Source organism: Mytilus trossulus, chromosome 11 (genome assembly GCF_036588685.1).
Source record: "Mytilus trossulus isolate FHL-02 chromosome 11, PNRI_Mtr1.1.1.hap1, whole genome shotgun sequence".
NCBI lineage: Eukaryota > Metazoa > Mollusca > Bivalvia > Mytilida > Mytilidae > Mytilus > Mytilus trossulus.
The window spans coordinates 9,973,397-10,000,777 of record NC_086383.1 but is presented as its reverse complement, the minus strand read 5'-3'; the positions used below and the strand labels follow the sequence as shown (position 1 = coordinate 10,000,777).

At 31.8% G+C, this 27,381-nt stretch overlaps 1 protein-coding gene across 1 annotated transcript; it reads right to left on the bottom strand.

The window, feature by feature from the left end:
• Positions 1–5,556: 5,556 nt before the first annotated feature.
• LOC134691698 (uncharacterized) lies at positions 5,557–27,063 on the bottom strand. Its single transcript, XM_063552258.1, has 12 exons — positions 27,025–27,063; positions 22,019–22,083; positions 18,066–18,299; positions 16,381–16,692; positions 14,366–14,475; positions 13,789–13,990; positions 12,467–12,688; positions 10,239–10,445; positions 9,135–9,446; positions 8,323–8,423; positions 6,416–6,617; positions 5,557–5,636 (listed from the first exon to the last, which is right to left on the bottom strand). Exons 2-12 carry the CDS (start codon positions 22,068–22,070, stop codon positions 5,632–5,634), a joined length of 1,959 nt encoding a protein of 652 aa, XP_063408328.1. The 5' UTR covers positions 22,071–22,083; positions 27,025–27,063; the 3' UTR covers positions 5,557–5,631.
• Positions 27,064–27,381: the final 318 nt, after the last annotated feature.

Here is a 27,381-nt window from a genome sequence, read left to right as displayed (position 1 = left end):
ACACTATAATAATAGGAGAACATATAGGACAGAGAAACACACGAATTATAACTAACAAAAGGTACCAGGTTCAATTTTCTGTTTACAAAACTTTATTTTTTTCAAAAAACTAAGGATTGTCTTATCCCAGGCATAGATTACCTTAGACGTATTTGGCACAATCTTTTGAAAATTTTGGACCCTCAATGCACTTTAACTTTATATTTGTTTGGGTTTATAAATATTTTGATATAAGCGTCACTGATGAGTCTTCTGTAGAGTCTGACGTACTAAATGATAATCCTGGTACCTTTGATAACTATTTAACGCCAGACGTGCGTTTTGTTCACACAAGACAAGCCAGTGACTCTCAGATGAAAAAAAGGTTCGAAATCCAAAACAAGTTGTGACCAATACGGGTAGGGTTTTCTGCCTTGGATACGCACATCCTTATTATTTGGAATAATTCATACGTTTGCTAACAGTAAATTCTAATAATTGTTGTGTTGACCAACAACAGAATAAAAACGGATACATTACATAAAACAACCTTAAGCAGCATAAAGCAGCATAAGAAATGCACAGCTGAGTAAGCCAAAGCCATCAACGCACAAAGTAACGTCACATTTGAATTTCTAAAAAGATTTTCCAAAAATAAGATAGAATTCGGATAGAATAAAAGATAAGATTGGTGAGATTGATATAACATTTATTAATAACAAATTAAAAATTACAAACCTGATAAATTTGTGAATAAAATGATTCATAAGAAACAAACTGCTACAACGAAATCCCGTAAGCATCTTGATGAGTTTTTCAATTATAATACATTCGTTGGATTTGGAGAACTTTCCAACAGGTTATCCATCGCTTATTCTCTGGGAGTCCGATGTGTGCCCTTCCCTGTTCACATTGTAATATTTCCTTATCACAAATTTCTATAAGGCACTTATAAATCAAGAAGATCAACTAATCTATATCGATTAGTTATTGATGGATTGATAATGTAATTTCCATGAAAAATCCAATCGTGTTTTTTTCTCTGTCCCATTAATATATATTCTTCTGTTGGTTTTGAGTTATATAAATAATGTGCTGACGTTGTGAATTATTCTATCTATCTCTTTTTGGGGGGAGGGCGGTATAAATTATTTATACTGTTTGCCTGCTGTTAGCTTTGTCCCAATTATTGTCACAATAACAACCTGGGTTTATATTGTTTATCCCATTAAAGTGGGAGGTTAAGCTTGCTATAATAAAAAGCTACCCCACATGCATGATAGCCCTTCTTCTTGTTAGTGAGGTTTTATGCAAAAATCATAAATAGTTTCTGAGATACGGCGCGAAATGTGAATAAATTTTTTTACAAAAATCTCAATAACTCTAAAAGAAAACTTTGAATCATTACCAAAAAGTATACAGATCTTAAGATTAGTATAACTAAGAAGTGTGTAAAGTTAATAGCAAGCAATAGTCATAAATGGTATTGAAATACGGTACTACATGTGAACAAGGCCCCCCCCCTTCTTTTACAAAAAAAAATAACTTTAAAAGGAAATTTGAATCAGAACCGAAAAATATACATATTTGAAGATTAATATAACTAAGAAGTGTGTAAAGTTTTAAGCAACAATCAGAGATCGTTTTTGAGATACGGCGAGACCTGTGAAACTGCTGCCCTTTTTTTACAAAAAAATCAATACCTCTAAAATCAAACTATGAATTATCACCAAAAAAATAAAAAAACTTTAAATTAATATAACTAATAAGTATGTAATATTTTAAACAATAATCATAAACCGTTTTTGAGATACGGCAAGACATGTTAAAAAAAACACACCCCTGTTTTAATTATTAAGTCCCGCAACTCAAAAAGTATAAATCTTATTTTCACCAAAAAGTACAATGTAAAAAAAGATCGTTTGACCATTATAAGAAATTTAAATAGGTGTTTCACAAGTAACGGTGCGACATGTGGGCGCCGCACAAACAGACGAACAGACGCCGAACATTTGTTTACCATAATACGTCCCGTCAAATTATAAAGCATACCATTTTTTGGTCTATTGTGGAGATTTGTCTGATTGGCAATTATATCACATCTTCCTAATTTCAAATTGAATTAGAATGATAAAAATAATAACTAGATATTTCGATTTAGACAAAGTTTTATTTCGTTCAGAAAATTAAATATTGTATGAAGCAAAATAACCTTTTTTGTGTTTGTCCTTATCAGATCTCATTTTCGATTTTAACAAATAATTACAATGTATCTAATTCCTGAAGGAGCATTTGTTAGTTTGTGTCGTTGATGTCACTGAACACTTGTTTGATATTCATTTGACATGGAAAACAATCAACTAGTTAGTTTTCAAATATGTGTACTTTTATTTAACCAGTCTTCATAATAAAAAAAAACGTAAAAGTCATTCTTGACATTTTATTAAAAAAGTGATTCGTTGGGAAATCTACTATATAAACTATAAAGAGAAAGTAAATTTTGATTTGTGACTTTTAAACTATCAAAAAATGTAAATGCTAAAGTTGTGGTTTGGACATGTTTATGTCGTTGTTGTATGAAATTTTCTCACTGACTTTGAATTAGGTAAATCAAAACAAACGACCGATGCTAGAAAAAAAAATAACCATCAAACGAATTTTATTTTCTTAAGGAAGGTTTTAAATTTTAGCATTTGTTGTAATCGCATTATATACGTAGCTAAATACTACAGCTGCCAGATGTGTACGTACTAAGAGGGTACTAACAACAGCGAGAGGTATGTTCATTCGAACATACCGAAACTTTTATCTATCTGTTTTCAGACCTTCGCATTAATGTTTGACTAAAATTTGCATTGTTGTATTTAGAATTTGGTAATAAAATATCAACAATGCAATGTTGTGACAGCTTTTAATATATACAAATGGCAACTGTACTCATACATAGGAAGAAAATCGTGCTTGAAATAGGCTTAAGTTCTGTTAATACAAATAGGTCAGGTACCAGAAATATAATTTTATACGCCAGACGCGCGTTTCGTCTACATACGACTCATCAGTGACGCTCAGATCAAAACAATTAAAAAGCCAAACAAGTCTAAAGTTGAAGAGCATTCTAGACAAAGTTCATATACACTTTTAGCACTAAAGAGAAATCCATTGACTACAGTTTTATACAAGGATGTTAACATTTTTCAATTCAGGTTAACATTTCAAACCCTTAATTGCTTCAATCATATGTTTATCTGGAATCAAATATTAATGTATCACAATCAGTTAACTCCATCTCCGTTATTATTTCAATACTTGCAATAGGTTGTTACGAGAATGTTACTAAGATAACAGAAACAAATTATCAGATTACACTTTATTAGTCACGTAGTAACTTTTGTTGCTCTCATCCTGTGAGACATGTTAAAAATACAACCCTGTATGCTGGCGTAAAATAAACCAATAATAGTGAAAAAGTACAATGCATGACAAATGAACAAGTTTAATTATAATTGTAAGTTGGAATTCAGTTAACCAAATGAATGTTTTAATAAAGTATGCAATACAATTGAAATCATTCAGGGAAAATATCCATGTACTTTACGTTTATCGTTATCCTATTACAATAACGTTTATTTCTGGATTCTACTTTCAATTTTTCACAGTTCTTCATAAATATATATTATCAAAAGAAGGTTTATGTTTAAAATCATAAATGATAGCAAATAATTGAAATCAAAATATTTCCCCTCTCTAATTCTGTAGAATCGTATCCCTTTCCGAACCAATTGTATAAAAAAAAAATCAACGTCAGGTTGCCGGTAATCTCAGGGGATTATTGGCTTAGTCAAAGGTTCATAACCTTTTTCAGCTCTCTGAATTAATCACAATGTTCTAACAGGTGTTAGGAAGTAGAAGGCACTCGAAGGGATTTTGTTAAAGAAAAGAAGAAAGTTTATCGTTCAACTATTAGAGAGAATTTATAATTTAACTATCTCCATTGGATAAATCCGATAATCCACTTGTAGCAATGTAATAATCTATATGTATATGTTTCTAGTTTTTCTATTTTTTCTAAGATGCATCAACAAAAGTGGTTTTTTTTCAAAAAAACTGAAGATGATTCTCCATTTGTAAATAACAGTTATTAAAATGAAGTAAATATCAAGAGACACAGATGTTTCAATCATGTAAATACCTTTATAATGACAACTTTACATAACAGGAATACAGTACAAATAAAAGCACGTGTAAGATTTCAATCACTCTGTTCATTTTGTTTTATATATTTTGTGAACAAAACAAGAACAGATACATAAGAGATATTCACAACTCTTGAGTCAAACAGAAACTGACGCAAATATGCATCTAATATGATGATTTCAGAGAGGATGTCGGTTTCTGTGCTTGCTGCATTGTCCTCTTTAACTATTGGTCATATTGTGATTTTCGAACGTTGATTTAACTCTTATCTGTGTATTTTTCCTACCTTTTTACACACAAAGAGGAATATTTCTCGCAAAACTTATTATATGATATGAGTTTTGCTTTAAGATAATAGATGGTAACAAAATAATGCAAAACTAGACAATAGATCATAAAAGTTTTGAAAACTTCGTTAGACCTTGAACTTATAAAATCGAATACTACTATAACCGCATTACAAAAAAATGCAGGTTAAAAACTACAAAACTTGCTAAAATGTCGATTTCAGCGACGCTTACTTCCGAATGTGTTGTTTGGTTTTTCTAAAAACTATACGGACATTGACCCTGGCCTGCAAATAATGTTATTGGCACACCAACCACATCTTTTAATTTACACCATTTTTGCTCTAGATGTAGATCTATGTCAAAAATGCTAGTTAAACCTTCAGTTTTATTGTCAGCAACAGTTGTTATGTGTGTTGACATATAAAGAATAATTTGAAATACAGATTTCGTAACAAACAAGAAAGGACAGTTTTGTAAAAATGTCAAAATCTAAATCTGTCGAGAAGGTAACTTTGTTTATCTCTTAAAAACTCGTTTACATTCCATGATGACGATAGAAACAATACAGCTGCCAACAACGGCTACAAAGATTATCATGAATATCACAAGTCCAACAACTCCAATAGTCTGATCCTTGTCTTTACCCTGGAGTCCTAAACATAAATACAGTTTATTAGAGTATGGTACGATGTTCAAGTATTAATAAATAAATTTGGTGTTTTTACTGTCTTCTGATTGGTTAAAAATATTAGTTTTATTTTCAATGTTGTCAATTTTGATGGCGACACGCCCACTCTGACGTTGTGTATTCATACGCCAACATGTGTGTACGTTGTTATTGTTAATATAAACAATATAAAATGTTCTTTGAGCCTTATTTTTGATAGAAATTTATTTATAATGAATGGCAATAATATATTTTGATTTTATTGAACCATAAAACTAATTTTTGACTCTTCACATTTTACATAATCCGCTTCGCGGATTATTCAATGTGAAGAGTCAAAAATTAGTTTTATGGTTCAATAAATTCAAAATAGATAATAGCCATTCATTAAATAATATTTTTTATACAATCTTTGTAACATTCCTTCTTTGAGTTTATGTTTGACTTATAATCCTATGATAGCTCTGTGTGCTGGTATTTGTTACATCAGCTAGGGAAACGTCAACCTATATAAAGTGTTTATAATTATGATAAAACATGAACTCTACACATTTTTAAACAGAACGTAGAACAGGGTGTTGTTAGATCACTGAAAGACATGCGTGAACATATGATTTAAGATTTAATCATACTGAAAAAAAACAGCTATATACGTTATGATACATTTATTGCCAGCGCAATATTTTCCCACGAACATAAATTTCTTTTGTAACTTTTTCTTTGAGAATATTGAGAATAAAACATGAAGAGCGCATATATTTGTAAAAAATCACTTAACATGATATAAAAATTAAAGTATTCATCAAAGGTTGTTGAAATCAACAAAGAAATAAACCTTATTGTTGAACTTTTTCTTCATAAATATTATGATATGCTTAGGCTACAGCGTGTACTGACGTCAACCCTAGATACTGTAGGTAAAACGTGACGTCGTAACTTCCGTATTTTTGTTTCAAAACTCTCCAATCCCGTAGTTGCTTTTTTAAAATTCGGCAAAACAAAATGACGATTGCGGTCAAATAGTTTGGAAATAATGTTCCGGTCAAACAGTGCAACGATTGCAATTTAAAAAATTGTCTAAATATTATGTACTTTTATATAGAATATAATAATTGAAGTATGATATTGATATATATTCGAAATCACTGAAAAGGTCATTTTGAGCAACGTTTGACGTACTATTGACTTACCATTTATCACATTTTGTTTACTTTTTTTTCGCCTAGATGTTATTCATTTTGCTTGTTTTTGTTTGTTTTTGATACATAACATGTACATGGCTTACCTTGCGTTTGTTTTAATATGGAATGCAGACAATCCGCATTATCTGGTTTCAGGGTGTTGACTATACTTCTCTCTCCTATATTACACGTAACTATCAGTGTCTGCAAACACTTAAATTTGATGGCTGTTCCGAGAAGATATATTCTGTAAGTTTGATTCCGTGAATCAGATGTTGATTGAAGTTCTTTTGAATAGTCTGCTTGCTGAAAAAGTAAAGGATACTGTATAAAAATCACTTAACATGATATAAAAGGATAATGGTACCTTTGATAACTATTTACACCACTGGGTCGATGCCACTGATGTTGGGCGTTTCGTCCCCGAGGGTATCACTTGCCCAGTAGTCAGCACTTTGGTGTTGACATGAATATCAATTAAATGGTCATTTTTATAATTTTTCTGTTTACAAAACTTTGAATTTTTCAAAAATCTAAGGATTGTCTTACGCCCAGGATTACCTTAGCCGTGTTTGGCACAACTTTTTGGAATTTTGGGTCCTCAATGCTCTTCAACTTTGTATTTGTTTAGCTTTTTAACTGTTTTGATCTGAGCGTCACTGATGAGTCTTATGTAGAAAAAAACGCGCGTCTGACGTATTGAATTATAATCCTGGTACCTTTGAAAACTTTAGTATTCATATCTCAGCTAATTTACCATTACACAGACATATTGGCGTTAAGGTTCTGTTCGAATCATGAGTTTTGAATGTTTCCTACGTATCAAGTTCTTGGCTTTTTTATTACAAAATATAAGAAAAGAATGGATTGACCAAAATCTTACACGTGTATTTGTTTGGACTGAATTTTTGTTACGTTATGTTGTCATATTAACATTCCTTACATGGTCATATACCCGGGAGATTTGCTATCCATAACATCAGGTTGAACCAAGCATTCCTCTTAAAATGTCCTGTACCAAGTCAGGAATATTGTAGAAATAGCAAGTTTTTTTTTTCTGATAACAATTCATCGGTTCATAGATAAGTATGACGACTAAACCCAATATCAAACAAACAAGAAAAGTGCATGTTAATTCATTTGAAACATTTATTTTGCCTTCGGCAATGGTATAAGCATGTGCTCTCTCATAAAACATGTTTTTTTTGGCGTCTTTGTCATTTGCTTCTAGAAGCATTGGATAGTGATCGATGGTTGGGAATCTTCCAAGTTATTTGTTTGATACACTTGAAACAATTTTCAGAGCGTTACTTACGCATGAATAGAGTTCAAGAACGTATCTTGTTTTTTGTTGTTTGTGACGTTAGGTTGATGTGGGTTTTTTTTTCATTCATCATTAACGTTACTAAATGTATAATTGGAGTCTTCCGCCTTTTTTCAATGATTAAATATCAAACATAACATGGTGGGACGGCTTAGTACCCAAATTTGACAAAATCTTGCAAATAGGCATATAATTTCAATTAATCAAAAAGTAAAATCACAAAAAAATACTTAACTCCGAGGAAACTTCGAACGGAAAGTCCATAACCAAATGGCAACGTCAAAAGATAAAACACATCAAACGAATGAACAACAACTGTCATATTCCTGATTTGGTACAAGCATTTTCAAAAGTAAAAATTTCAAAAAATTTGAACTAACCATTTTATCATAAAAACTAAACTGGTTATATAGTAGTTTGGTAAACACTAATGTTGATCATTGAGAAGCATCATATTCCATTAACACCACAACGTAATTAAAACGTTTAGCTGAATTTAAAGCGTTATCTCCCTGTAGTTTTAGGTACATCGTTACTCAGAGTTTTACTAGAGTGGATTATGTTTTCTTATTGGGCTCATTTTTTTTTAAAAAGACGGACGAACGATCGAACGAACGGACGGACGAACGCACAGACCAGAAAACATAATGCCCATAAATAGGGCATAAAATAGTTATTAATATTTACCCCATAAACCACTGAACACTGTGGAATCTGTGTAAAGTTTTTAAATGTAATCGAAAACAGATCGTCTTCATGGTTGAGTAACTGGTGGACATTGTCGATATCTGAAAGAGATGCAGATAAAGGTTTAACTATAAATGAGATAACATAACGAAAACTATATTGATTTACTAAAATGTTAAATAACAAAAGTAACTACCTCTGAGGAAAATCAAAACGAACAGTCCATAAGAAAATGGCAAAATTGAAAGCTCAAACAAATAAAACAAACGAGTAACGAATGATATATTCCTGACTTGGTACAGTCATTTTTCTATGTAGAAAAAAGAAAGATAAACCCTGGCCAGAAAAAAACATTAACTTCCATGACAGTCACAATAAATTTCATCATCTTTACAACGATATGTAAACAAAACAAATAGACACAATTAATTGAAACGTCAGAAATGGGTTTAAAGCAGTCAACATTGGCTATAATCTGTATCACTATAAAAACAATCAAATATGTCAGCAAAGCTTAACAACAAATTGCAGAGACATGATAAAAAACGAAAAACTACAAAAATTAACATAACACAAAAACACGATGATGGATTATACAAGTATCAAACCACGTCAAAGGGATATCGCCAAAATTACACGAAACACTGAAATTATATTTAAGACAAAAACAAATGAAAGAATACTTTCACACGTAGTTTTGTTGATGTATTTATTCAGTTCTGTTTAAATTTAATGAATTTTAAAATTTAACGAAGCTTCAGAAAAGCTAAAATTCAAGCTGATACTGTAATATTGTTCTATTTTTAACTTACACTCATATGATTCAATTGTCATATTCAATAAATGCCCATATCTTGTGTTACCATGGCCACACTCGTACTGGACATTGTTTCCATCGTTATTGTAAACAGAAGTTGTTAATGTATACATGCGGTGAAATGTATGCCGCTCTCCTAATTGATTTTTATCGTTTACAGGTTCACCGTCTAAGACATTAATGACAATGCTACCATCTATGTTTGATTGGCTGTTCTCGTGTCTCCCCGTGGAAGATATTGAACAAGTCAGATTAAAAATTTTGCCGAAAAGTTTTGGATTTGAAGAAAAACTCCATGATGGTAAACCTGTAAGGAAATAGTACGCTTTTATACATGTACATATAACATATTCGCTTAAATCTGAATTGTGATTTATTGATTAAAAAGCATCAATTTGTCAATATTGTGATTATTATATCATTGCTAATAAATGTGACATCTGTCAACGCAATAAATATGTATCGATCGGCAATCCTCGACAGATTCCAGTATGCTACATCAAAATTATTTTGCATTATTTGTTGAAGTGTGCCAAATGACAAACGAAATACTAGTTGCAAAATACAACAAATTCAACACATTCACTGATGTATAATGAAAGCGTAGTTCTTTCTTATAAGGATAAATGTGCATTTTATTGGATATAAAGTAGATTTTTTCTCTGCAATGTTATTGATTTGGTTTTTTTTTCTTCTAAGGTTTTGACAAATATATTTATTATATATGTAATAGAGTACATTTAATATTAAAACATGAAGAAATCGATCTGTTACAGTTTTAAAATTGCCAAAACAAAAAGTAAGCTGGTAACCATGTGACCTGAATTATTTTGCACTTCAAAACCAACGCAGTCGTCAATCCTATATATCCAATCAATTGGAAGTATTATGAATGTTTTTATTTCTAAGTAGTTTTTATCATTTGATTCTCCCTAGTCCTTTTCATTGCATAGTGTATCTATGCTCTAACTACACAACCCTTCTAGCTCATGCTTTCACAAAGTAAGGCCAGAGAAATGTTTTTATGAAAGGGGACTGAAGCTAGAAGTACAGCCGCTGGAAATATTTTCTTTCTCATCATTAATAATACAAATACTACTTTCACAATCCAGTGATTTCTGCCAGTTTGTCGTGGATACTCGTGTTCCCATTCTTTCAATTCCATTTTTGTCAACACACCAACATGCTTGAACGTGACACTGAATTTCTTCGTATTCACCATCATCTGTACAGTGTGGTTTAGGTGCTCCTAATAAACTGCTGCTGATCTTTAATAGCTCAAAAATACAAGGCTTTAAATTTGTTCCTTGATAAAAAAAAATGCAATTCAAAATTTTTAAATCATCTTATAAATAATATGAGTCAGGCAAAACCTGTGAATGTGGACGACGTCTGTATGTATTATTTGTTTAATTGAAACATGTTAACTTAATAAAAGACACGGATATACCGTAACGTTCCCGACTTTTGTTATGTTGTTAGGGATTTAGCTGTGACGTTCTGAAAGTTATGACGTCATATTCAGTGTAAACAAAAGAAACGCTTTTCATCAGGTACAGTTGGAAAGCAAGTCCTTCGATACGGCCGTTGTCCTCAAGCTCTATCAGCAACAATAGCAGGGGGAATTAATCAGGCGGCGCCACAGTTGTCCGTAACGTCAAAAAGTCCGCCAAATCAATCGTCTAAAAGATTGACGTTTAAAGTATTTTTTGCAACTTGTCATGCTTTTATTATAATTGAATTTTAAAATTTGTAGGTTTTGTGACCAATATAATTTCTTTACGACGTACAAACATTACAAAAAATAGCTTGTTATTGCTACTCCTTTATCCTGTCCGTTCTAAAAACAAATAGCCATCTTTTTTGTTCGCCAAAAAAATCGATTTTTCCTAATTTGAAAATAGAATATAAAATATATATGATCAGTACTATTTATTTAATAATTATATCAATTTTCAGAAAGATTATTGAAATTGTATAAACTATGTTTTATTGCATTAAATATAATCAGAAGTGTTAAAAAAATTTGCTAGGAATAATCCCACATATATATAAAAATTACATGTAGTATATCTCATCCGCCGGATCTAATTTCTTTTAATATAGCTAGGTTTTTAATTTTAGGTGTCATTATCCACATTTCTGAAATTTTTTATTTTAATAAAGTAATATTTTGTTTTTTATTTTTTTACATTTATTCCTTCTCTGAAAAATAGGGAAGGTTCTCTTATTATCATAACATAGTTATAAATGGAGTTTCGTTTATTTTCTTTCTAATTTTGTAAAGTAAACTCCTTTTTAATTTTTTATGCATTTTGCTGGGGTTTTGTTTTTGACTGGTGATATTAAGGGGAGATAACAACTTGCACAAATCGGCATAAAAACCACCGCTTCGTTTTGAAATCAATTTGACGTTTGCGTATCCAACATTCTATTGCCGAGATATTGATATCGAGTGTTTGTCTTAATGAGATGCTTCATTAGATTTAAATTCAGCCCATCATTTTTAGTTTCCTCGTTAATATTTAGATTTTTCGATCAGAAGACTTGACAATTTTCACCCAAACTCCAAGTTTGCAGATAAAATAAAGAATAAAGGACTTTGATTTGATGTGTGAGCTTTGACGAGATAAACGATGGATACTCAAGATTAGTTAGGTCAATAAGTTTTTATTACGACAATAGTATTTTTTGAGTTAAAATGAGGTTTGTCTCGTCCGTTTTTTTACTGAATTTTCACGGTCACGTGACTCTATTGTTGCTGATAAACTTGGGGTCAAACCGTGACCTGCTTTCCAACTGAGGTAACGTTAAAACGGCGTAAAAATAAATTTGTATTGAGTTCCAATCTTATATTTTATACTAGTTCGATAAATATAAAAAAGTCCCCATAATAAACACATGCACATGTTCAGCATGAAATCAAGAGTGTTGATGTTTTTTTTTGTCATTGGTTATTTTTGTAGTTGTGATAAAAAAAAATAAGGTTACAGATACGGAGGCATATTTTTCTGATTATTTTTGTTATTGACGATCTCAAAAGAAAACTATTCATCAAAAATGCAGCATATCAATTGTATTTATCGGATGTTTCCTTGACAGTAAAAAGAATGTAATTTTAATAAATGTTTTTCGGCTATCATAATTGAATGTTATGAGTTTTCTCTGAAAAACAAAAAACCGACACAATGAGTCAAACATTGAATTGAAGCAGGTTCACTGCATATCACCCGAACCGTTTCTTTACAACGATACAAATCACACTAGTATGTATGCATACAATCTGTCACAAACATATTAATTCTAAAATAATGACAGATCTCCCACCTGCATCACAATCTGGAACTTCAGGTTCCATCATTTGGGAACTTTGTATTTCTCTTCCCTTTGGATCAACACACCAACACAGTTTAGACCCGACTTTTCCTTCACACTGTCGTTTTTCATATTCACCAGTTATCGTACACTCTGGAACATAGAAATCGGAAGAGAAAGTTTTCGTTGCTGATCGTAGCTTTTGACAGGCTGTCATCTTCGTTGTTGATGGTTCTTTTGTTGTGGTGAAATCGAATATGAAAAATATACCCGTGTGTCATGAAAAAGTCACTTTATGTAGCAAAAATTTGGAATTTTAAATCAATGTAATATTTTACACTTTGAAGATGTTTCCTTTTGATGACTATTGGTTGTTCGAATAAATGGACTGTTGCCCACCTTAAACATAACAGGTTTATCTGTAAAGATTTTTAGTGAGTTTTAACAATTTGTTGGATAAATGACTATGTAAATCAAAAGACTCTAGCTTGGCAAATGATTATATGAAACTATAGAAAAGTATTTGAACTGTTCCTCAAATTGAGGACAATATCATGTTGAGTTGGTGTATAATATAGTCTGACAACTTCAGATCCAGACATATTGTATTTTGACCTTATCAAACTGGACATGATAACTTATTTCCATGCGCATAAAGATTGTTATAAACTCTTTATACATGAGTTCACCTTCATATTTCTATATTATGCATAAAAGTTCAGGAAATAAATTTGAAAGATGTATGAAACAAATGTTGCAAATGTCGTGTTCCTTATTACAAACCAAGTGAATAGTGAGTTCTTTTTTTTTGTTACTGTGAATTCATTTTGTTTCGTGCACTGAGAAAAACTTTTGTGAATATTTGATTTGGAGGGTTTGTAATCTCTTCATACACAGCCTAATAAAATGTGTTCTTTGTTGAAAATTTTAATTCATGGTTCACCTGTTCCCATGCCATATTTTATCCAATGAATGATAATGAATTCACAGTAATTTACATTTTGCAATTTTTTTCAGCTTTTTTTCGTTGTTTCTGGTGTTGCATGTTTGCTACATAGATTGTGCATACTAAACTAAAGTAGCCAATTTAAGTTATCCATTTTTGTTTAACATTTCAACCGATTTATCATTATTCATTGTACTTGTTGTTGCATGTGTATGATAAATAGACCATACCATATGTAGCGGCCAATCAAATTTTGTCTGACAATTGACTTACCAATATTCAACTGTTGCTTGCAAATCGATTGGATATACGCATTGGTAGTTGGTTCAAATGTTGTTGCATGGTGTGTTTTTGGGTTCTTTTAGTATATAATTTTAGCAAATATTACCTTGAGTGTGTTTTAATGCATACTTGTGACAATCCACATTAACTAGTCGTAGATTGTTTACTATTCTTCTTTCTCCTATATCACACGTGACTTTCAGCGCTTTCGGGCACTCTGATTTGATAACTATTACTGGACGATATATTCTGTAAGTTTGACTTGTTGAATCGGATGTTGAATTTAGTTGTTTTGAACGGTCTGATTGCTGCAAAATTTCAGATATAACATATATCAGCATTACACAGCGAAATGATATTAGTTTTTCATAATACTCATTAAATGTCTCCTACTTATATTTTTCACAAAATTACAAAAATGAAGGATTTGACTGAAACCTTAACCGTGCATTAAAAATATGATAAACAAATAAGAAAACAAAATTTAACATGGATTGTTTTCTGATTTAAAATTATTGGTTGATAGATAAGTATTACTACAAGCAATGTCATTAATAAGAATGAACATACAGTAAAAATAGGCACCTTTACAAAAGAATAAGAGTAATTACAAAAGATTTTCATTGGACGTTTTAAGACATTGCAATCTGTTTGCAGAAAAAAAAACAATAGCGAATCGTTACCCCATAAACCACTGTACAATTTGGAACATGTGTATAATCTCTAAATGTTATCGAAAACAGATCTTCTTCATTGTTGACTAACTTGTGGAAATTGCTGGTATTGTCAGTATCTGAAAGAGATAAAATGAAAATTAAAATTAAATATACAAACATAAAGATAACTATATAAATTTGCTAAAATTTGAAATAACAAAAAAACTGAACTCCAAGGAAAAATTCTGAATCAGCAAGCAAATGGCCAAATCAAAATCTCAAACAAATTAAAAAAATGCATACCAACTGTCATATGTACAGTAATTTTCTGACTAACATAACAGTCGACAAAAAATCGTTAAATTAATATCGATATGTGAACAAAACAAACGGACTTAAAAGATAAAAGTAGGATTAGGGAAGACGTTAATGTGGTGTTTTAAATTTTAATTACTGCCGAAATAAGCAAATATGTGTAGATAAACAAAAAGACATCTAGTCATTAGAATAAAATGATATACAAGAACATAAAAATTACCATAGCAGAATAACACATTGACGGTGAGTGCAAGTATTGAGCACGTCAAATAGATATCGCTATTAAAAAAAAAAGACGAAATTGTAAAAGGAACAATAGACAATTCACAAAAACAATATTACATGTATGACACCTTATTAGGAAAGATAAACAACACCAGTGAATAGTTTCTCTTTATTATGAGGTTGACTTCATACAAGAACTTCTTAGGAAGAAAGATAAGAAGTTAGCAATATCCTTTAACTCTACTATCCCATCCAACTAAAGATAAAGGAGACAAACTATTCAGTTAAGTCGGCTTCGTATCTTGACGTACATCTTTAAATTGACAATGAAGTCGATTGAAAACATAACTTTACGACAAAAGAGATGATTTCAACTTTCCAATTGTGAACTTTAAATTTCGAAGTAGGAACATTTCAGCAGCACCTGCATATGGGAAAAATATCTCACAATTGATACGATATTCCCGTGCTTGCATTCCCTATCATGACTTTCTTGATAGAGGGTTTTTACGGACGCCATCAGGAGTTGTTTGACCGTTATGAAATAACCGTTTACAAATGGTATCGGATATGTTCCTTACGTCGTAACTAAAATTTCTTTCTTTCATGAATGTGACCTTCCACATTAAAATATAGAAAGGAAATGGTGAATATGTCAAACCACCCGACCATAGAGCAGACAACAGCCGAAGGCAACCAATGGGTCTTCAATGTAGCGAGAATTCCCGCACCCGTAGGTGTCCTTCAGCTGGCCCCTAAAAACATGCATAATAGTACAGAGATAATGGACGTCATACTAAACTCCGAATTATACACAACAAACTAAAATTTAAAAGCATACAAGACTAACAAAGGCCAGAGGCTCCTGACTTGGGACAGGCGCAAAATTGCGGCGGAGTTAAACATGTTTATGAGATCTCAACCCTCCCCTATACCTCTAGCCAATGTAGAAAAGTAAAAGAATAACAATACGCACATTAAAACTATTTACCGGATTAGTTAATAAGAATAACATAAGAAACACGACGGATGCCACATGTAGAGTAGGATCTGCTTACCCTTCTGGAACAACTGAGAACCTATTTTTTGGTGGGGTTCGTGTTGCTTATTCTTTAGTTTTCTATGTTGTGTTATATGTTGTCTTGTTTGTCTGTTTGTCTTCTATCATTAGTAACCAGGCGTTGTCAGTTTATCTTCGATTTATGAGTTTGACTGTCCCTCTGGTATCTTTCGTCCCTCGTCTTTAATAAAATGAAAACTAAGCTTAAGATCATCCCGCAAATATGTGTAAATGTGTGCTGTCATTTTGTCAACGTTTAATTGTGTTTTGTCATTGAAAATTCAATTAAGTTTAACCAATGATTAAGCTTTTAAAAACTAAAGCTTATTCTGTAATATCTGTGCTATTTTACAATTTCGTATTATTTAGAAATTTACATTTTCAACAAACTGAGTTATTACTTTATGTGTTTACAATGCTATTTATTTTGATTACTTACATTTAAATGATTCAATTGTCATATTCAATAAATGCCCATATCTTGTGTTACCATGGCCACACTCGTACTGGACGTTGACTCCATCGTTATCGTACACAGAAGTGGTTAATTTATACGTTCGCTGAAATGTATGCCGCTCTCTTAATTGATTTATATCGTTTACAGGTTCACCGTCTAAGACATTAATGACAATGCTACCATCTAATTTTGATGAGCTGTTATCATTACTCATAGTGGCAGACAGAGAACAAGTCAAATCAAAACTTTTACCGAATATGTTTGGATTTGATTTAAGACTCCATGATAGAAAACCTGAAATGATACAAAACTCTTTACATTATTAAATAAGTCATCTATACACATTAATAATGGCTTAGTTATGGCTTATGAATCAACGAACATTTATTTGTTGATAATTTTTCAAAAATGATTTTTAATTTCAGTTTCTCGTGTATAATTCAAGTTTAGTATGACGTTCATTATTACTGAACTAGTATACATTTTTGTTTTGGGACCTGCTGAAGCACACTTCTGGATGTGGATGTTTCTCGCTGCATTGCAGATCTTTTGCGACCTTCTACTGGTGTCTTCTCTATTGTCAAGGTGTAGTCTCTTTGACACATTCCGCATTTCAATTTACAATTTTATTGTTATAAAATGTGAGATATCTTTCAACACAATGCAAATAAATCATTCGCAAATCTTGACAGGATCCGGTATTCTTCATAAAAGTTAGACTACGTAATCTATCGAAGTTTACCAAATGAAAACAGGACTAGAGGCTTCAAAGAACAAAAAAGACAGCATGTATACCACACTATGGCGATAATGTAGTTCTTTCATATAAAGTATACATAGGCATTTTAAGTTATTATTGTTGCAGTACATATGAATTGAAAAAAACTGCGATTATTTTTGCCAAATTTCACGTTTATCTCTTACTGTTTCAACAAATTATATAATGGAAGTATGTCTTTCACTTTAATGACTCGTATCAACATCAAACCAACAATGTTAAATCTGAAAAAGTTGCTTTCGCAAATTTTTGGTTCTTCCCTCAACGGGATACGAACCCATGCTACTGAGATATTGTGACACCAAATCGCCTGTACTGCAGCAGTCCCGCTAGACCACACGACCACCTGGGATGCACAAGAATAAAGCTTACGGTGGCCGTGTGTTACCTATCCTCGTCAGTTTTAATTTAGCGACGTACTACAGTACATTATATATAAGGCATGAAAATGTTGTTGTTACAGATCAGCTCAATTATCAAAAGTAAAGGATCCTACAAATTAATGTAAGTTACAGTCACAGAAAATAATTATCTTTATAATTACGTCTGAGTCAGTGACAACTCTACAACAGACTTATCCATCGGATCACCAGCAATGATGGTGATACATGGCTGTGTACATTTCACTTTAATGATATATGGGTACTTTAAGTAATTACATATGAGGATACATTTTAACTTTTTTTTCTGCGATGAAACTGCTTTTACTAATTCATTTGTCTGCCATAACATAGATGTGTGCAAATACACACCAGAGTTGTTTGCATTTGGTTTGCATGCTAAGTTAGAAATGTATGTATTCATATTATCATGATATATGTCCCAAACATATTAGGAATGAACATGGTGAAACACTCAAATATAAAAAACAAAATAGGAGATCTCCTACCTCCATCACAATCTGGCACTTCAGGTCCCATCATTTGTGATCCTAGTATTTGTCTTCCATTTGAATCAACACACCAACATTTTCTATATCCTATTCTTCCTTCACACTGTCGTTTTTCATATTCACCAGTGTTTGTACATTCGGGAACATAAAAAGAGAAATGTATTGATGACAATCGTAGCTGTTGACATGATGTCATATTCTTTGTTGAAGGTTCTGTTGTGATAAGATCGACTACAAAAACATACCTTTGTTTCATGAAAAAGGATTTTTTTTGGCAAAAATTTATAATTTAAAATAAATGGAATATCTTGAACTTTGAAGTTGTTTTCCTTAAATAACTATAGATTGTTCTTAGCAGAATGACATTGGCTGCTGACCACCTTAACATAATAGGTTTAACTTTAGTGATATATTGGTTTTCACCATATTTTTGTTAGAGGAGGACCATTTATATCAAAAGTTTTTAACTTTGGTAAGGATTAAATGTGGACTAAAGATTATACTTCGTACAAACTATACATATTACAAACAGAAGATGTTTATCCTTTCGCAAGCCCTTAATTGTAAATTGAAATATGTATCCCTTTTAAACCACTTGTGCAACAGAATCGGTTATTATTTGTTGCATTTCAAACCTGGTAAATATACTTTTTAAGTCCTACAAAAGGCGGAAGATACTATAGGGAAACAAAGGTAAAAAGACAGCATACATTGTTTGTCGAATACAGTTAACATACGACCAGGCTTATAATTCAATACGACAGATGCGGTTTCGTCTACGAAGACTCATTAGAAACGCTCAGATCGAAAGTTAGAAAGCCAAAAGGGTTGAAGAGCATTGAGGACCCAAAATTGTAAACAGTGGTGCAAAATACGGTTAGGTAATCTTTAGTTATCAAAGGTGCCAGGATTTTGATTTGATACGCCATAAGACTTATCAGTGACGCTCATACCTCAATAATTATAAAGCCAAACAAGTTCAAATTTTTAGAGCATTGAGGACCCAAAATTCCAAAACGTTGTGACAATTACGGCTTATGCCTTGGGGTAAGAAAATCCTTCGTACTTTGAGTAATGCATTATTTTGAAGTTAACTTATACAAATTACCATTAAACTAAGTGATAAATTCTGAGCTGGTGATACTCCCATGTTATAGTATTTAATAATGTTCAGGGTAAAATATTTGTCATAAAGGGCCAATCCGTGGTAAAATCACGATATATTCAAGCCTCTGTGAATTATTTCTTAATTTTGAAAGTAGATAACTTTTGTAAACTCAAAATCATTTAAAGTGTTAAAACTTTCTGAAGATACTTGTATGTGCTTGAATGTTGTAGGTCATTTCTGCTGTTTGATTGTTGTCTCATTTGACTTTACATTGCATGCCTTTTATTCACAGACGGTATGATCATTGATTCATTCTTGTTTTCCAACTTCTTTCTGCAAGGGATTTTTTTCGAAACATATGGTGTTTTTTTTAATATATTTTATTTTGTAATTGTCTTTTATATCTTTGTATTTTTAACTATGAAGTTAATAAAGTATACTTTATTAAAGAATTAACCATGTTAAACTAAGAGGGAAATGCAAATATATGTATATCAATTTGACGATATACATATGCAATTTTCTGAAAAAATATATTATGATTTTTCTCATGAAAATGCTTTTTTATTTGAAAAATATACAAAAATGTTATCAGTTTCGACTGGTTTACCTGTTTTATGTATTTTGTTCATTGTCCGTACGGTGACTTTTGCATCCATCAAATTTCGTTGGAATCAATTTTTAAAGAACTTATCATAAAAAGTAAAATCACAAAAATACTGAACTCAGAGGAAAATCAATTAGGAAAGTCCATAATACATGGCAAAATCAAATAACAAAACGCATTTAAAAACGAATGGACAAGAACTGTCATATTCCTGACTTGGTACAGGCATTTTCAAATGTAGAAAATGGTGGATTAAACATGGTTGTATAGCGCTAACCCTCTCACTTTAATAACAGTCTCATCAAATTCCGTTATATTTACATGATGCGTTAAATAAACAGTCACAATTAATAAAATAGTCAAAATATGGGTACATCAGTCATCATCGTATAACAATTTTAAAAGGGGACATTTAACCGAACACACAAACATATTCTATCTACGAACACATTAATTGATTTGAGTGTCTGACGTCAGAAAATTTTATACGTCACATAAATTTGTCGTTCAATGTGCATACAACAGTTTTAAAATTTACATAGGCAATGTAAGCATACATATGTCATATTAGAAACAAATGCTTACTTGAGAACGGAAAAAAATATTACAAAATACTTGAGGCTCTAAAGAGTCTGTGTCGCTAACCTTGTGCATATTAAACAAAGGGAAAAGATGGATTCATGACAAAATTGAGTTTTGGTTAGGTTATATGTTTGTAGATCTTACATTACATTCTTGCTGCTTAACATTATCGCTATCTACATCAAATGTAGTATCTTGGCCAAGTAGTGACAGTGGAAAATATTTTGTAAAAATTTACAAAATTGAATTATGGGCAAAAACTCCTTAAGGGGTCAACTGGCCACTTTGGTCATGTTGACCTATTTGTAGATCTTACTTTGATGAACATTATTGCTGTTTACAGTTTTATCTCTAGCTATGATGATATTCAAAAAAATAATTAAAAACGGCAACTCCCTTAAAATTATCAAATAAGGTGTAGCAACCTAACAACAGGTGCATATGAAAATCTCAGGGCAGATAGATTTGGACCTGATAAACATTTTTTTCACATGGGAAATGTAATCTTTATGCTTTTGTTTCACAGATATAATCTGCAGTAGCCAGTGTATTTTTCGCATATTCTTACATTTTTTCCTCATTTCAAACGAATCTGCCTGTTTTTCACCACTGCCGGTGAATATGCCTCAAATACCATGGTATTTGCCATTTTGGATATTCCTTTTTTACCCCCGCGAGCATCTTCCCGCCAAAAGATTTCGGATATGACGTTACATAATGCAAGCGAACTAACGCGTATTAGTACATGTATAATTCCCGCGGTTCTATGAAAATATCCACTTATACTCAAAATTATGCATAAACATGTTTATGAATTACAGTTTAATAGTAATTATCTGCACGTGTACAGAGAGTTTCAATCCAAATATATTCAGTGTAATTAACATTATATCATGTTATTGAGGGGTTTTTGCGAAAAATACCAGTCTTGGGACAGAATTTCCCTCGCCTGCCTGCTTGGGAATTTTCACGGTCCCTTGACTGGTATTTTTCGCAAATACCCCTTCATAAAAGGATATCGTACTTTAACCTATAATGGTTTAATTTTTAAATTGTTATTTGGATGGAGAGTTGTCTCATTGGCACTCACACCACATCTTCCTATATCTATATCTGTTCAATACCCGTTTGCGCATATCAACGTTTTGATACATACATGTTATATGCGTTCATATAAGTATACCACGATTCAAACGTCATCAGCAATGTAATAATTGTCTATATATTGAGTTCCGCACTCCTTTTACAAATAAAAAGAAATATGTGCTATTTTGTTTTAAAGACTGTTAAGTTCAACAGGAAATTATGAGTTTCTAACTTTACAGGTGCAATCTGACCGTAAACAGTTTATGATCTGGGTTATCCACTGACCAATATGGGACACAATGAGGGGTACAGGAAGATGAGTATAGATTATCAAGCCTTTTTTTTTGTAACATATACACTATGTAACATAGATTGACATAAAAAATAAAAACACCATAAGCTACAAGACAAGGCTTGTTTAGACAACACACACAGAAGTGAGATCAGGTAAACATGGTAAAGGAAACTTGGTATGTTTTTTTATCTGTTTTAGTAATCTTTTATGATAACTTGCTTCTTTATACAATGTGAACCTTTTTCCTTAATATGCAGTAATAAGTTAATCACCTTGTATAATCAGACAGTTGATTATAATCAGTATTGGTAGCAAATACTGCATACCTAGCAAATATCTGGAAAAAAAATTAAAGACTATCAATAGAGAATATGAAATAGAATATTTACTAAACAAGTTTTAAACATGGGATATTAGTACAATCAATGTTAATAGTTTACGCCCAATTTGTGAATGGAGATTCGCATAAACTTATTTATTTGACAACAACTATTGGTGTACACATTTAGCAGTTGATACGATATAATTTCGAATAGACTGGTGGCATCTGAATTAAAATCAAGTTAGTCTATGGCATAAATCATGCTTTTTGACATTTTGTTTTTTTTTGCGTAGCACACTTGAAATGTTGCTTTTTTATTTGTCTTTTGGCTGATGTTACTTTCTCTTCTTGTTTTTGCGGATACACTTCTGTTTCAGTATGAAAACATATAGTCCAGCGGATATCAGAATAATTTATCACTTTATGGTAAAAGCATGAAACTTGGCATAGTGAAAGATTAAGGGGTTTAGAAAAAATTCAGATATGGAGCCACGAAAAAAAAATCCAATATGGCCGCCAAATTCAAGATGGCCGACATAAGTATAACATAATTCACTTGATGAAGTATTCCATTTTTAATGAGTTCAGAAGATGTCACAAACTTAAGGAAATACACTTAAGATATGTCAATTATTATTTTTTTAAAACTTATAATACAGAAATCATCAAAATGGCGTCCAAATTTAAAATGGCGGGTCAAAATGTCTAGTTAGACAGTATTCGTATGTATACACCATCATTGTGTGATAGAAAGTTACCAAATCCGTGAAACTGATCAAATTGATATCGACAAAGGCCTACAATGTATCATTAATACCTGGGTGCATAGATAATGTTTCCAAAATGGCGGCAATATTCAAAATGGCGCCGTTTAACATGTCAAAAATTTGACGTTTGTTATAAATATGGTATAAAAATAATTGAAAAATAATGGATCAATTATTTCAATAAAAGCACGTATAAACAAACATATTATTATTCACTGTAACAGGTGACATTAACTATGACATAAAAATGGCCGATACAACTCAAAATGGCGTCTTTGGCGAGTTCTTATTTTTCACAGTTACAGGTAATGAATGACCTAAGAAAATTTCACAATTTTCCTGAAATGAAAACAAAATTCAACATATGCAGTATTGAATCTGTGCAAAGAGTATTTATTTTTTAGAAATGAGATAAGAAATAAAGAAAAACTAACAAGTAACTATTTAACATAACAACAGATTAAAATTATAATTAAAATATATTACAAATGCAGGAAAATCAAAAGAAAGCATAGTCTCAATCAATTTCTCTTTCACAGTCCGGTAAGAAGTTGCATAATGCTGTGCATTTAAATGCTGCTTTCAAGAGTTTACATGCATGACATTGAAACTTCAGCAAGCACAGACCAGAATGGTACCATCAAGTTTTTGCCAACCAAATAAATCTGGTGATGACATACTTGGATTTGCAACTAAACAATTGCCCCAAATAACACTACCTTGGTAAGCTGCACGTTTCGTATGTTCAATGAAGAAGTGCATCTCGTCTTGGAGGAATATTGTCAATTGTTCTTGTCTTCTGCGTGAATAATATAATTTAGTACGCTACTCATTCACCATATTAGCTGTACTAGACCGATCATACAAAAGCACAACATATCGTTCTATTACTTTTAAACACTTTTAAAATTTCCACTTCATTTGAATTCTCAATAACCTGCAGAAATGCTTCTGACTTGTAAGTCCTCATATACGAACCATGTATCCAAAGCTGATTTCTAATCTTTCCCAGAAAAAGCTGAGACTGTGTCACAACCGGTAAATGAATGGAACAGATGAAATAATCTCAATTTCAATGGTCCTAGAGCAAGGCACACTCCATTATTAAATTGAAATATATCGAAAGTTCTTTCCAGTGCCAAATCCTATCCACAGCTGTTCAGCCATTTGAATTCCCCTTTTAATTCAGCTGGGAATAAGGACATATCAATGGAAAGTTCTCCTTCAACTAATGGGATATCTGGTTCACGAATCTTAGTACAGCTGGTGGAAGATTTGAATAACTCTCTGGTAAAAGAGACACTCTCTTTGACTGGCATTTCAACATAGGTTCAGATTGGTCAAATGTTTGAACAACGCATTGAGCACCCTCTGAAATATGTTAGAATAAAGATATACCTGTACCATGGTATGAATCTTTTAACAAGATACTGCTTGGATTGTGATAAATGTTGTCTACAGCATATGAAGTAAATACATTTTGTAGTATATTGGTAGGGCAAACAAAACCTTCTTGGACACAACGACGACAAGTATCATTGGCCATGAAAGTTAAAATTTCTAACACTCGGTCGTAGTAGACAGTCAGTCCAAGTTTAAAGAAAGTATCTACTAGATCATGTTTTCTTGTCTTACAGTGGATCATGATTCCCAAATAAGCTCAAATTGGAGGTTCACGATCTTTCATGTGACGGTTGGATAGTTTCTCTGTACAACTATAAATCAGAAGTTGTACTATTGTTAATGTCGACTGAGAATATGGACGATCCTGAATGTTGGGTCCAGACTGAATCATACTGACCAAAGAAAGCAATGACTGGGATACAGAAGCTTCATGAAAACCCTTTAGGAAGGTTCCTTTAAATTCTGAATTTGATGCAAAAATATATTTACGAACAAACCTAGCTGCTTTTGATATGTTTACAAACTCGTTATCAAAGTCTTCTAAGCAGACTCTCTTCAATGCAGGACCAATGTCATCTTTGAAAGCAATAATGTTTTCAAGGCCTTGTTTGTAAGCATTTAAGTAAGGGAAATTAGATACAAATCTGTGTTCAGTCGTGTACTATTAAATCGAGATGAAACATCTGCACATATACATGTTATTCTTTCCGTATAAAGTTTACATAGATCTGACAACTTGTAAACACTTATGGTCTCATTGCATGACCTTGTTTCATTTATATAAGAGACTAGTTCTAAAAATGCAATACCATGGATTTGACTTTGATCCTTCTTAGATTCGACATTATCATTTTTCATTTCAATTCGAGATGCACGATTATATAAGGAAACTAAACATTTAAAGTGGTACTTTGCTTCCTGTGGAATTAGATCACCACCACTTAACTTTGCAAGTAACAATGTGTCATTTAATTTTACTGCACATTATATCATAGGTGTATCTTGTTCAAACGTTGAGGACTCATGAAGAGCTTCTTGACCATTTTCATTACAGAAAAAGCACGCATACGGGTTACTGGTGGACTAAACTGAAAGGCTTTGTCTAGTTTTCTTTTAGATGTGGTTGCTTTATTATCTATTCTCTCATGTGAGGTTCGTTTCTCTGCTCTATTCAACTTTGTCCTGTACAGTTTTAAGTTGCAAGATTTGTGCCAACATGTCTTTTGGTCAATGAAAGACTGCTATTCCAGATTCCTCATCTAAGTTTTCAATGCACACATTAATGCCTTCAGGCATCAATCGTTATTCATGAAACTTCTTAATATTGTCAGCTAAAGATTGATAACCAGCACCAACATTGAGACGTTTAGAATCAAATAGGCATATAAAAGAGGGACGAAAGATACCAAAGGGACAGTCAAACTCATAAATCTAAAACAAACTGACAACGCCAAGGCTAAAAATGAAAAAGACAAACAGAAAAACAATAATTTCTTGACATAGGATGCAATTTGCCCAATCAATATTATTTGATTTAGTCGGTTTGTCTTATTCTACTCTTGATACCCTGTATATCTTTCCAGTAGCCATGTTGTAAGAACTATGACCGTAATTCAAGATTTGATGACCTGAAATCCTGAAAGTTTTGCAAAGCACAAATATTTGTTGATTGTTAATAGCTTTCTAGATATACACGATATAGTTTCTGATAATAATACTTTTGGCGGCCATTTTGAAATTGTCAGCCATTAAGGAATTATTTTTGATTGTTCAATATTAAGAAAATATTAATTAGCATCATAACTAGCAATATGCTTTTATTTTCAAATGATCAATTATACCATTTTTTGGGGAACTCTGCCTCATGACTGTTGGCAGCCATTTTGAATTTGTCGGCCATTATGGAATTATTTTTAATTGTTCCATATACATGAAAAATTAATAAGCACCATTACTAACAATATGCAAAGTGTTGTGCTTCATTTTCAAATGATAAATAATACCATATTTTGGACTCTGCCTCATGACTGTCGGCGGCCATTTTTAAAATTGGCGGCCATTATGGATTTTTTTTTATTGTTCCACATTCAGAAAAGATAAATAATCATCATGACTAGCAATATGCAAAGTTTTATGCTTTAATTTTCAAATGATAAATCATACTATAGTTTTGGACTCTGCTTCATGACTGTTGGCGGCCATTTTGAAATTGGCGGCCATTGAGGATTTTTTTTTTATGGCTCCATATCTAAAAATGTTTATAAGCATCATAACTAACACTGTGCAAAGTTTCATGCTTTTACCATAAAGTGATCAATTGTCCCAAAATATTGGACTTAGCTGCTGGACTAATATGAAAGTAATGAAAATAGCACAATGAACACGTATTTACACTTATTTCATATGATGTGCACTTAATAATTATAAGTCGGGATAAAAATCTGTGCATAAAGTTTTTTTTAGAGCGGTTAGTTGAGTTGACATTTTGATAGTTGTTAGTTTAGGCTTCGTCAGTTCCAAATAGTTCCATGTTGAAGAACGTACTTTGACTTACAATTGTTTACCTTTACAAATTGTGACTTGGATTTAGAGTTGTCTCATTGGCACTTATACCACATTTGTTATATTTATTAACATGTTTGTAGCAATGCCCCTTACTTAAATCACTTTAAGATAAATTTTATCTAGAGATTGTAATTTTTAAACAAAAAATATATCTATAAATAAGTATAAATGGGCTATTTTTCAAAACGCAAAAGTTGAATTACATTATAAAATCACTTACCTAACACGGCTGCGATAGATCCAGTTGTTTCATATTTTTTCTACGCGAACCAAGTGTGACTGAATTAACGTGATTATTGTCTGAATCGTGTCCATGTCATACACACTGTCGATATCTAACGTTTCATCATCTTGTGTCTATAATAAATTGGCAAACCATGCAGTAAACCATTATTATCCATTTAAATATGATTGTTAAATATAATTGATGACCTATTAGGATAAACAATTTGGCAAACGAGCAAAGTTTAAACACTGTTTTAACAATGCCTTTCAACTATCATTAAATGATAACCATATTAAGAGTGGTGTAACTTGAAATGGTAAACGAAGATGAGTAAAAATAGAAAACAGTAGT

What these genes read in the sequence shown, in the direction of transcription:
- LOC134691698 (XM_063552258.1), bottom strand. Translation starts at nt 22,070, where the DNA reads ATGCAGTATTTGCTACCAATACTGATTATAATCAACTGTCTGATTATA. An exon ending in CAACTGTCTGATTATACAAG is followed by an intron (nt 18,300 to 22,018) that starts GTGATTAACTTA and finishes ATGTTTTTGTAG; the next exon opens with TCGATCTTATCACAACAGAA. An exon ending in AGTGCCAGATTGTGATGGAG is followed by an intron (nt 16,693 to 18,065) that starts GTAGGAGATCTC and finishes GTATCATTTCAG; the next exon opens with GTTTTCTATCATGGAGTCTT.